The following is a 12552-nucleotide window of genomic DNA, read 5'->3' as shown; positions in this document are numbered from 1 at the left end:
AGACAGGAGTGCCTGGCATGCTCTGGTCCATGGAGTCACGAAGAGTCGGGCACAACTAAACGACTAAACAACAACATAACTGCACAGGCCTTTGCAATATGCATTTCTTTTTACCAACCAGGCCACCCTGATATTTGTTGGACTCCAACTCCCATCAGCCCCAGCAAGCAAGACCAGCAGTAGTGAATGATGGGAGTTGGAGTCCAACAACTTCCGGAAGCCTCCGGGTTGGGGGAAACTGTCCTGACTGAAATAATTTTAATTGCTTGAAGCATCTTGTTTTGAAGCTGTCTAAGACAACCTTCTCCATTCTGCTGCCCTCCAGATGCTGTTGGACTCCAAATCCCATCAGCCCCAGCCACAATGGCCAGTAGTCAAGGATGGTGGGTGCCGTAGCCCAATAACAGCAGGAGGGCTTCTGGTTCCGCAGTCCATCCTAGGTGGTTTATGACTTCTCCTCTTCTTCTGTTTCTGCTTCCCCATCCCAGGCGGGAGGTTCAGGACTACATCCCGCCCCAGTTCTACCACCTGCAGAAGGCCCAGTCCTGGCTGGACATGGTCATGCACCACCTGCAGCAAGCCCAGGCCTTGAGTGCCCACCAGGCTCGGGCGCAGTTCCTAGGTAAGATGTTGGCTTTCAAGGAAGTGGCATTAATTGACCCAGGGCATGGCACTGGGAAGGTCTTGCCCACGTAAACAGTGCCGACCGGCTAAAGTTAAAGAAATGAGCCATAATAAAAGGGACTAGATGCCTTGGTTGAACCAGTGCAGTAGGGCAGAAGCTTTTTCGAGCCAAGGGCCACATCAGTCCAGTAGAAAGCTATCAGGGGCCACGTTCAATTAGTGGGCAGGCCAGACCCACTCACATACACAAAGTTATTTCCCATTGTCACAGAGGCATTTATTTATTTATTTATTACCTAGCAACTCCACTCAAGGTTCACCTTCCATTTTCTTCAATTCTTTCTACAAAGTTTGTTTGTTTAAAAAAGCAAAATAAATAAAAAGTTCACCATTCATCTGCCCCGACTGCACAAAAGGCACAAAAAACTCAGCAATCCCAGCAGAACACTGCACATCTGAGCTGCAAGCCCTGCCTTACAGCTGTTTAAAGCCTCAAGCTTCAAAATGCACTTGCATCCCAAAAATTATGGGCATGCAATTGCAGAATGCATGAGCTCCTTTTTGCAAGGAGCACAAATCTGCTGGAATGATCTCCTTGCAACAGATCCTCCTGCAGAGAAAGAAGCCACAGTTAACTCACATAGTACAGCAGCAAAGCCCTTTTCTCGCCACACTGAACAGGTAGCGTTAGGACCCAGAGAGCAGGTGGAATCTAGCTTAGAGCACCTTGCCTACTGGATGGGGTGTGGGTGGGGTTATCCACTCCTGAACTTGAATAAAGAAAAGGCCCTGTTGGATTAGACCAAGGCAGGTCCATTTGACACAGCACCATTTCCAAGAGCAGCCAGTCAGATACTTCCAAGATAGTATATGAAGAAGGCAACAAACTGAGTTTCACTGCACCCAAAAGTGAAAGTTCTATTTAGGGATCATGGTAAATAGGTGCTGTTAGATTTCTTCCTCCTTCATGGATTGTCTAATCTCCTTCTACAGTCGTACCTTGGAAGTTGAACGGAATCCATTCCAGAAGTCCGTTCAACTTCCAAAACGTTCAAAAACCAAAACGCGGCTTCTCATTGGCTGCAGTAAGTTCCTGTAGCCAATCGGAAGCTGCGGAAGCCCCGTCGGATGTTCAGCTTCCAAAAATCATTCGGAAACCGGAACAGTCACTTCCGGGTTTGCAGCGTTCGTGAACTAAGCTGTTCGCAAACCAAGGTACAGTTGTAAAGCCATCTTAACTAGTGACAATCATTGGCACATCTTGCAGCAGTGAAAACACACACGACAAAGCTGCTCCTCCATTGGGTGAGCAAAATCCTTCCTCTAAGGCAGCTGGTTTTGTTCCAGCACTGCCCAGAATGTGCTGAAAATGTTTATAGTAAAACATGCACATTCTGCTTTATAATTGAGGCAAGAAAAGTTACCGGCCCACAAGAAGTTATATAGTCTAGCTGCAAATCTGTTTAGCCATGTGAGAGCAGGTCGCTGGGCTAGAGAGGCCATTGTCTGAATCCAACAGGTTTTTCTTACACTCTTAATTCCAGAAGGGGGGAAAAACCCTTTTCTCCAGTTCAATCTGAAGTTGAGCAAAGGACCCCTTTGTCTCTTGCCCCAGTAATACCGTATTTCACAATAATGGTGGTGTTGCAGTTCATTCCAATTCCGCTCCCCCCCCCCCACCTCCAGGGCTCCTGAGCGCTTTCCCCATGTTCGGCTCGTCCTTCTTCTACATCCAGAGCTGCAGCAACAACACCATCATCTCCCCCTGCATCCTGGCAGTGAACCAGAATGGACTCAACTTCCTGAACAAGGAAACCCACGTAGGTTTTGTGGATTGTCCCGTCCCCCTTTCAGGCTGCTGTTCAGCAGGCGAAGCTGACTCCTGGCCCACGACAGCAAGTCCTGATGCTGTCGGGGTCTGACTCTGAATCTGTGCGAGTCAAGGGAAGAGGCTGTGGGTTTTGCACAGCAACGTAAGCTAGCATGGTGACGGTTATGTACTGAAGTTCTCACCCTGGGCCAGCAGGGGGATACTGTAGATAGTTATGCAAATGAAGGATCAAAAAGTGACGTTCAGTGATTGGATAGTTTGTATGCAAATGAAAGATCGAAAAGTGACGTTCAGTGATTGGATAGTTTTAGAAAATGGCAACAGTTACATTGTTCTGGAGCTCTATATAAGCAGGCTGACTGAGCTCCTCAGTTAGTTCTGTTCCAGCTTACAATAAAGAGCTGCTTTGGAAGAATCGCTGTGTCATCTGATATGTTCGCTCACAATTTAACAGTGACAGTGTTAGTGGATCTCTGTACATATACTGTATTTTTCGCTCCATTGGACGCACCAGACCATAGGAGGGGGAGAACAGGGAATTTTTTTTTTCTTGTTCTCCCCCTCTAAAACAAGGTGCGTTCAAGGTACATTCACCAGAGCTTGTGGGGCTGGCGGTGGGGGGAAGCGCTGCTTTCCCCCACCGCCAGCCTCAAAGATCCCTGAAGCCTTTGGAGCGCAGCGCCCCGCTGCCCTACAGAGGTTTGCACGCAGCCGTCCCCAAGCTAGAGCAGCGAGATGGAGCCCTCCGTCTCGCTGTTCTGGCTTGGGAACAGCCTTGCTAGCTTCTGCAGGACAGCGGGGTGAAGGCACCGTCCCCAAGCTAGAGCAGCAAGACGGAGCGCTCCGCAGGGCTCCGTCTTCCTGTTCTGGCTTTGGGCTTAGCGGCACAGCCTGCATTCGCTCTATAGGACGCACACACATTTCCCCTTAATTTTTGGAGGGGGAAATGTGCGTCCTATAGGACGAAAAATACGGTATGTGTCTTTACTTCAAAGACCAGAAGAACTGTTTATAGTAAATAGCAGGGTTCAGCTTTGTCTTGTGTCTGGATACAGAAAACAAAGCATTCCTTTGAACTGCAGGGGAAAGGAGTTTTTCTTTTTTTTAAAAAAAAATGCTTTTTATTAAGTTTTATTAAGTGTATATGAAGGGAAAGGAGTTTTCCTATTTACCAGGGACTCTGGAAGAAGCTGTGTTGCTGGGAGCAGGAAATCTCTGAAGACTCTGCTGGGGTTTCATGTACTCTACTGGTTGTTGTGTGGCGAACTAACAGCTGACTTCCACAAGTCACTAGCAGCTACAACACGGCTCTTTCCTTCCTCTTCCAGGAACCCATTGTGACATTCTCTCTGAAAGAGATCCAGTCCACACGCACCCAACGGCCCTCGGCTGGATCCAGCTACCCCTACGTAGAGATCATGCTGGGGGGCTTGATGTCCCAAAGGATCACGCAGCTGCAGCTGGAGCAGGTAAAGCGGGGAAATGTGTGTCCTGATACAGCATAATTCCCCTGCGGCCAGTGGTGACTGGTACCCTTGGAACTGCCAGGGTGGAAGGCAGGGAGTCCAGGCAGTAGGCGGAACAACAGGTGGAGCCAATTATTTCTGGATTTGTCCCTATCCTCCTCCGTTCTGCAAAGGCAATACTGATGCCGAGGAATAATAATAATAATAATAATAATAATAATAATAATAATAATAATAAATAATTCTTATTTATACCCTGCCTATCTGGCTGGGTTTCCCCAGCCACTCTGGGCGGCTTCCAACAGAATATTAAAATACAATAGTCTATTAAACATTAAAAGCTTCCCTAAACTGGCTGCCTTCAGATGTCGGCTGTTGTTCTCTTTGACATCTGGTGGGAGGACGTTCCACAGGGCAGGGGCCACAACCGAGAAGGCCCTCTGCCTGGCTCCCTGTAACTTGGCTTCTTGCAGCGAGGGGACCGCCAGAAGGCCCTCGGTGCTGGACCTCAGTGTCCGGGCAGAATGATGGGGGTGGAGACGCTCCTTCAGGATAGTCGAGGAGGTAGTCAAGTGGAGCTTGGCTGAGGGAAGCTGAGCTTGGTGGGGCCTCGGGTACCGAAATGTATTGGCCCCATTGGCCCAAAGAGATAAGCCTGTACTGCATTCGTCCTAATGCGCCAGCCTCATGGCATGAGCCAAGCAAGATGCACTTAGACAGGCTTGAGGAGTTAGGGGCAACACCGAATTTTCACCTGAAGTTAGATCTGGGGTGACTTTGAGAATTCCACCTTGGGCAAAACATCCTAGGAATTTTGAGGGAAGCTGGAGCTGATTTGGTGAGACTCATAGCATTTCTCAAGGGAGAGAGGGTGGCATCCATACATCCCCCGAAGGTGTTATGGCAAAGCAGATTTTACCCCACAGCCGATTTTCAGGGTCCTCCTTTGCCTGAAATCCTGTGGAAAGTCCAGGAAAAAGCAAATAGTTGTGAGAATTCTAGCAAAATGTATCAGTGGGGTGACCTTGCATCTCCCTTTGTGGATCTGTCGCCTTTAAATTCAGACTGGCAAGCTCACTTGTACAAAAATCTGATTGGGAAAATATTTGAGTAGGGTGTTTAGTTTTGTTATTTGCATCCAGAAAGCATTTGTTCATTTGGATTTTATTTAGACTCCTGGCCTAAATAAAAACTCATGGCACATTACAGTGCTGCGCACCACAGCTTCTTGAGCTACATTTTCAGAATCTAGCATAAGCTTTATAATTTATTATGCACATTTAGACTTTGTTGGAAATATGATGCAACTCTGCAAATATGCTTAACTCACATCATTCTCCTCCCCTCCCCTCTCTTTCTGTCTCCTCTGTCTTCTCCTGTCTCCTTCCACTGGCTCTGTGAAGCTTAACCTTCAGATGGTAGGTAGCATGCAATTGGGATGATAAAACTTATTTTTAAAAAATACCAGTGTATTGCATTTTCATGTGTTCAAAGCACTCTGCACAAATTATTTTGTAATATTTACAACAGCCCTGCAAGGTAGGTAAATATATGCAAAAGATGAGATTCAAACGGGTGGCTCGTAACTTCATCTGTTAGCCACCACAATTGCACCATGCAAAGTTGGTATTCAGATCTCGAAAAAGCCACACACAAGTTTGCTGAGCTCAGGTTGTCCCTTGGCCTTTTAAAGCTTGGGATTAGTGAGTGTCATTGGCAAGGAGATATCAGGATATCAGGGCAGAGACATAAGGGGAGGGCAAGGCCATGGAAGGCTTTGAAAAAGTAAAGATGAGGATCTGAAATGACTTTGTGCTAAAATTTCTCCAAAAAAGATTGGATGCGCAGGATATGGTCAACGACACCCTCTGAACGCCGCCCTTATCATTTCAGCGTTATTAGAGTCTCTTAACAGAAAGATCAACTTGAATCTGTCTGGTTCCCCCATTTTAAATTTTGTAAACAGGCAGTTTCACTGTGCAGAGGTTTGATAACGCCAACAGATAGTGATGGCTAAGAAGGCGTCTTGTGCAAACCTTTAGTATCTATGCATCTCATAATTAGTATTGTTTTGGTTTCTATGGATCTACTGTTGAATTTCTTAGAATGAACTGCCTTGCTACCTTAGCGAGACCATGTTAGGGGACCAAAAAAAACAAAAAGAATTAACGGGGAGCTTTTGCTGGATCTGACACCCATCTAATTCCTTCTAAGCCCTGCTTAGTGGAGCTAGTAGCTTTTACGGCAGCGTCTCAACTAATGTCAAATCACCATCCACCTTCTTGCTTTCCTTTCCTCTCCAGGGCCTGGAGCTTTGCCGAGTAATTGCCACCCACATGGAGAGCTTGCTGCACGCCCGCGAAAAGCGACTCACGCTCCCTCCGAGCGAGATCACGTTGTTGTGAATGGACTGGCCACACACCTCTTCCTCTCTCTCTCTCATTCTCTCTCTCAGGGCTGGCCCAATACATTTTGGTACCTGAGGCAAGCCACAAAGTGGTGCTTCCCCCCAGGAAGAAGGTATGAGTGAATAAGGGTGTGTGTGTGTAAAGATCTATGTTGGGAACGAGGGTGGGAGACCAGCAGCACCTCCTATTCACCAAGAGGTCGCGATAGAGGTGGCATTGGGGAGGGCTGCCCAGGAGGAGGCAGATATGGCCTGGGAAAATAACTGGTGAATACCAATTAATCCTGAACTCCCACATGCAAAAACTGCAAAAGGAAAATGGATGTCTGCCTGAATTCAAAAAGCATGCGGGCCTTGACTCACTCTCTAGCCAAAAACCCTTTCAGCAGAGTTTAAAACAGAAATACATGCAGTGTTTGTAATGTGTGGGAAATATAGGTTGTTAGACCTTTAAAATGTCCCAGTATTAAGTTTGCTTCTAGGAGTGAATAGACCACAAACTTAAGTAAGCTAAAATGCTTTATTTACAGTAATCAGCGGTCTCACTCAATGCTACAGCAGAAACAACACAGATAAAAACTTCATGAGTACAAAAATATGAAAAGTATCTTCAAACATGGAGTCTGGGCTTAGGAGCTCCAGCCTTATGCATCTGGTCAGTTATATGGTTCAAAAATAAGAGAGAGATAAAGGAACAGGAAACAACCTTTATTTTATCCCTTGCCATAGGACCAATCTGAAACTTCTTTAGCATTTAAGAACTCTGTGATCCTTAACACATTTCTTACTATTATGCACAATTTATGCAGATTTGGCTGCATAAATCTCCTACAAACATCTGGTGTGTGTGTGTGTGTGTGTGTGTGTGTGTGTGTGTGTGTGTGTGTATGCCAGGTTTGGGAAGACTGCACTCATCTATCCCTATAGGCTGCTATATATGAGAAGTCCTACTAGACCAGGAGTTGAAGCCTGAGCCCAGATTCTCCTAATAAGAAATTTGAGGTGGGTGGATAGAACCTATGGAAGAAATACTGAGCTGGACCAGATCAAGATGCCATCTGGCCTAGCACTCACTTTGCAACAGCTGTCAGCCAGATGTGTCTGGAAGCTTCCAAGCAAAGCATGATGATGAATCATCCGCTGTTTGTCCCCAGCCTCTGTCTGTTTACGTGCACAAGTTGTTTGCAAAGTTATTCATAAGTTCTGTTGTTTTTTTAACATACTTTGGTCCAGTTTCAAGAATACGGCTTTTTCTGCAACTTCGCTCTTTATTTTTTATAAAAGCAACCAGTCTTCAGAAGAGCTGGTATTGTGCTATTGGGGGAGAGAGAGAAAGAGAGAGAGAAGAAACAATAGCTCACACCCTACCTGCTATATTTTGTAATATTTTTGCACTCAAAATTGCGCTTTTTTGAGGGGGGTTATATTTGTTCACAATTTGAGCAAAATTAAAAGTGTCATTTTATGTCATACGTTCATGGGTACCTGGTCTTTTGCTCTTTACCTTTGAGGACAACAAAATCGCATTAGTCAACATTCCAAACACACAGGCCAACAAGGGTGTGTCCCTGCCCCAGCATAAATGCAAAATAGTTGTTGAAGATGCAATTCTACACAAGAGAGGTGGGAAACCTTTTTCAGACTTAGGGCCGCAATCCCTAGGAGTGTTCCTTTCCTCTTATTTGGTAATCCATCTCGCTCAAAAACATCTTGGAATACATGTTGACCTAACAGAGGAGCATGCCAGCAAAAAGCACAGGAGCATGTAAACACTTCCATGTCCCCAAACATAGATGGGACATGTAATTATATCAGGATGACCGCGTGGCTTATTCAATGGTTGGATCTTTCTGTGCCTCTGCCAGCATTTGGTGGCAGATGTTAGACAATCACTCTTACTTAGAATCATAGAATCATAGAGTTGGAAGAGACCACAAGGGCCATCGAGTCCAACCCCCTGCCAAGCAGGAAACACCATCAGAGCACTCCTGACATATGGTTGTCAAGCCTCTGCTTAAAGACCTCCAAAGTAGGAGACTCCACCACACTCCTTGGCAGCAAATTCCACTGTCAAACAGCTCTTACTGTCAGGAAGTTCTTCCTAATGTTTAGGTGGAATCTTCTTTCTTGTAGTTTGGATCCATTGCTCCGTGTCCGCTTCTCTGGAGCAGCAGAAAACAACCTTTCTCCCTCCTCTATGTGACATCCTTTTTGCACCATCCGTGCCTCCAGGCCCTTACAATCTAGATATCATCAGAGGTGAACAGTGTCTGTCGCAGATTTTGGGGGGCCCTTGGGCAAACCACCTTCTATGAACCACATCCCGCCTCAGTGAGACAAACTCCTCACTGCCGTTATCTGCCTCTCCTCTTCCTCATTTCTACCACCCATTGGCTTGCCAGGCAGAAAGCTGTTGAGCAAGCAGGCAACCTTTAGGTCCAGTCGTGGCGGACTCTGGGGTTGCGGCTCATCCCGCTTTATTGGCTGAGGGAGCAGGCATACAGCTTCCGGGTCATGTGGCCAGCATGACGAAGCCGCTTCTGGCGAACCAGAGCAGCGCACGGAAACGCCGTTTACCTTCCCATCGGAGTGGTACCTATTTATCTACTTGCACGCTGACGTGCTTTCGAACTGCTAGGTTGGCAGGAGCTGGGACTGAGCAACGGTAGCTCACCCCGTCACAAGGATTCGAACCGCTGACCTTCTGATCGGCAAGCCCTAGGCTCTGTGGTTTAACCCACAGCGCCACCCGTGTTCCTCAGGCAATGGTAGAACTCCGAAAATTTCTCAAGTGTTGATTTGTTGGTGAATTTTTTAAAAACAATAGCTCAAAAGCAAAAAAAAGGTCAGCAGTTTTGACAAAAACACCCCCACCTGCAGGCAGCGGAATTTCCTGCACCTCCTCGCCACCCCTCATTTCCTGGGCCAAAAGGTAGGCAATTAAACAGGTGGGTTGCAATGATGCTGATGCGGAGGAGGCTTTTGGCAGTGAGCATCCTCCTGGCATGTGGGACCTTGGCAGATGCCCAATCATTGTAGTGGTCCTTGATACCAACCCTAGAGGCAACGGGAAGGAGAAGGAAACAGATGTGGAGATTAACAAGGTGTTGCAATCATTTTGGTTAAACTTAGTTATAATGCAGGGATGGGGAGTCTGTGGGGCCCTCCAGATGTTACTGGACTCCACCTCCCATCAACCAGTGCTCAGCAATGGTGGCAGATAGGTCCCTTTAAAAACACACACACACCCTAATGGGGAAAGTTGTGTTGTCTGTTTAAAGGGATTGGAAGACAGCAAGAGAAGTGGCATCACGCAGGCATTTTTCCATATGGAGACGACAAAATCCATTCCAATAACCTACCAAGTTCCATAAAGGAGGTGACTGGTCCCTTCATTAATTGACTTGGAAAAGGAGTAGGAAGGAAAGGAGATTGCCAGGGTTCAGTAAAGGCCTCCAGGAAGACATTCATGAGCCACTTATACCTGGTGCTTCCTGTTTTAAGGCCAAGGGCTCCCAAAGCGTAGGAAGAAAGTAGGTCAGAGAGCTTTGGCTTATTTGCTGGCTGACTTTCTATCCTCTTGCCTCACACAGATTTTGCTGAACGAAATGCAGCTTGGGCACAAGACACCTAACAGCCCAATGCCATGATTTGCCTCCATGGGAATGTACTGTGGTGCATCCTCCAAAAGGAATGATCTCTCCAGCTGCTTCCCCCCCCCTCCTCTTCTTCTAATCTCCTTCCTCTTGTCTGCATGTTTTTGCCCCAGAAAGACAGCATGGGAAGAGGGCTAAAAAAAGGATGGGAGAAGCCATGGCTGAAGGCAGTTAAAAGGAAAGCATGGCTATCCAGGTTGTGATTTGGTAGTTCTAGTATATTTATTTTTTTTAATTCAGTTTTAGAATTGAAAACAGCTGCTCACTTTTGGGTAAGGATTGCCTCCAGGTGAGCAGTGGGAGGAGCTTTGCAAATTTGCCTCTGCCCTCCCCACACTTTCAAAGTTACTAACACCGCTACATATGGGCAGGCAGGCAGTAACTTTTTGCTAATAACTTGCAGGTTTGTGGAATAATAAAGACTTTTTCTTTATTATTCTGAATCAGAATTTTAAAAACCTCTGTCTTTGGTGTGTATCATAAACTCAGGCATTTGCTATACCAAGTGGCTGAGGAAAGCAGATTATCCCATGATGCACCAGTGCTGGCCCTGGTTGCGTCAAGGGGAAGCAGAGGCTCAAGGGAGATATTCTGAGGAGAGCTGATTATCCCATGATGCACCAGTGCTGGCCCTGGTTGTGTCAAGGGGAAGCAGAGGCTCAAGGGAGATATTCTGAGGAGAGCTGATTATCCCATGATGCACCAGTGCTGGCCCTGGTTGCGTCAAGGGGAAGCAGAGGCTCAAGGGAGATATTCTGAGGAGAGCTGATTATCCCATGATGCACCAGTGCTGGCCCTGGTTGCGTCAAGGGGAAGCAGAGGCTCAAGGGAGATATTCTGAGGAGAGCTGATTATCCCATGATGCACCAGTGCTGGCCCTGGTTGCGTCAAGGGGAAGCAGAGGCTCAAGGGAGATATTCTGAGGAGAGCCGATTATCCCATGATGCACCAGTGCTGGCCCTGGTTGCGTCAAGGGGAAGCAGAGGCTCAAGGGAGATATTCTGAGGAGAGCCGATTATCCCATGATGCACCAGTGCTGGCCCTGGTTGCGTCAATGGGAAGCAGAGGCTCAAGGGAGATATTCTGAGGAGAGCTGATTATCCCATGATGCACCAGTGCTGGCCCTGGTTGCGTCAAGGGGAAGCAGAGGCTCAAGGGAGATATTCTGAGGAGAGCTGATTATCCCATGATGCACCAGTGCTGGCCCTGGTTGCGTCAAGGGGAAGCAGAGGCTCAAGGGAGATATTCTGAGGAGAGCTGATTATCCCATGATGCACCAGTGCTGGCCCTGGTTGCGTCAAGGGGAAGCAGAGGCTCAAGGGAGATATTCTGAGGAGAGCTGATTATCCCATGATGCACCAGTGCTGGCCCTGGTTGCGTCAAGGGGAAGCAGAGGCTCAAGGGAGATATTCTGAGGAGAGCTGATTATCCCATGATGCACCAGTGCTGGCCCTGGTTGTGCCAAGGGGAAGCAGAGGCTCAAGGGAGATATTCTGAGGAGAGCTGATTATCCCATGATGCACCAGTGCTGGCCCTGGTTGCGTCAAGGGGAAGCAGAGGCTCAAGGGAGATATTCTGAGGAGAGCTGATTATCCCATGATGCACCAGTGCTGGCCCTGGTTGCGTCAAGGGGAAGCAGAGGCTCAAGGGAGATATTCTGAGGAGAGCTGATTATCCCATGATGCACCAGTGCTGGCCCTGGTTGCGTCAAGGGGAAGCAGAGGCTCAAGGGAGATATTCTGAGGAGAGCTGATTATCCCATGATGCACCAGTGCTGGCCCTGGTTGCGTCAAGGGGAAGCAGAGGCTCAAGGGAGATATTCTGAGGAGAGCTGATTATCCCATGATGCACCAGTGCTGGCCCTGGTTGCGTCAAGGGGAAGCAGAGGCTCAAGGGAGATATTCTGAGGAGAGCTGATTATCCCATGATGCACCAGTGCTGGCCCTGGTTGCGTCAAGGGGAAGCAGAGGCTCAAGGGAGATATTCTGAGGAGAGCTGATTATCCCATGATGCACCAGTGCTGGCCCTGGTTGTGTCAAGGGGAAGCAGAGGCTCAAGGGAGATATTCTGAGGAGAGCTGATTATCCCATGATGCACCAGTGCTGGCCCTGGTTGCGTCAAGGGGAAGCAGAGGCTCAAGGGAGATATTCTGAGGAGAGCTGATTATCCCATGATGCACCAGTGCTGGCCCTGGTTGCGTCAAGGGGAAGCAGAGGCTCAAGGGAGATATTCTGAGGAGAGCTGATTATCCCATGATGCACCAGTGCTGGCCCTGGTTGCGTCAAGGGGAAGCAGAGGCTCAAGGGAGATATTCTGAGGAGAGCTGATTATCCCATGATGCACCAGTGCTGGCCCTGGTTGTGTCAAGGGGAAGCAGAGGCTCAAGGGAGATATTCTGAGGAGAGCTGATTATCCCATGATGCACCAGTGCTGGCCCTGGTTGTGTCAAGGGGAAGCAGAGGCTCAAGGGAGATATTCTGAGGAGAGCCGATTATCCCATGATGCACCAGTGCTGGCCCTGGTTGTGTCAAGGGGAAGCAGAGGCTCAAGGGAGATATTCTGAGGAGA

The 12552-nt window shown here is 47.8% G+C and overlaps 1 protein-coding gene across 4 annotated transcripts in view; it reads left to right on the top strand.

Annotated features, from left to right (window-relative positions):
* The window catches only part of MYO15A (myosin XVA), a 94718-nt gene extending 86920 nt beyond the window's left edge, over positions 1 to 7798 (top strand). For all 4 annotated transcript variants that reach the window (XM_081169325.1, XM_081169324.1, XM_081169326.1 and 1 more), the window contains 4 exons: positions 489 to 622; positions 2311 to 2444; positions 3784 to 3939; positions 6225 to 7798. In XM_081169325.1, the coding sequence (XP_081025451.1) occupies positions 489 to 622; positions 2311 to 2444; positions 3784 to 3939; positions 6225 to 6326 (526 nt within the window). In that variant the 3' untranslated portion in view covers positions 6327 to 7798. The remainder of the gene's footprint in view (positions 1 to 488; positions 623 to 2310; positions 2445 to 3783; positions 3940 to 6224) is intronic.
* Positions 7799 to 12552: the final 4754 nt, after the last annotated feature.

The sequence above is a fragment of the Podarcis bocagei genome (genome assembly GCF_964188305.1).
Source record: "Podarcis bocagei genome assembly, chromosome: 14".
NCBI lineage: Eukaryota > Metazoa > Chordata > Lepidosauria > Squamata > Lacertidae > Podarcis > Podarcis bocagei.
This window is presented reverse-complemented; position numbering and strand designations above follow the sequence as displayed.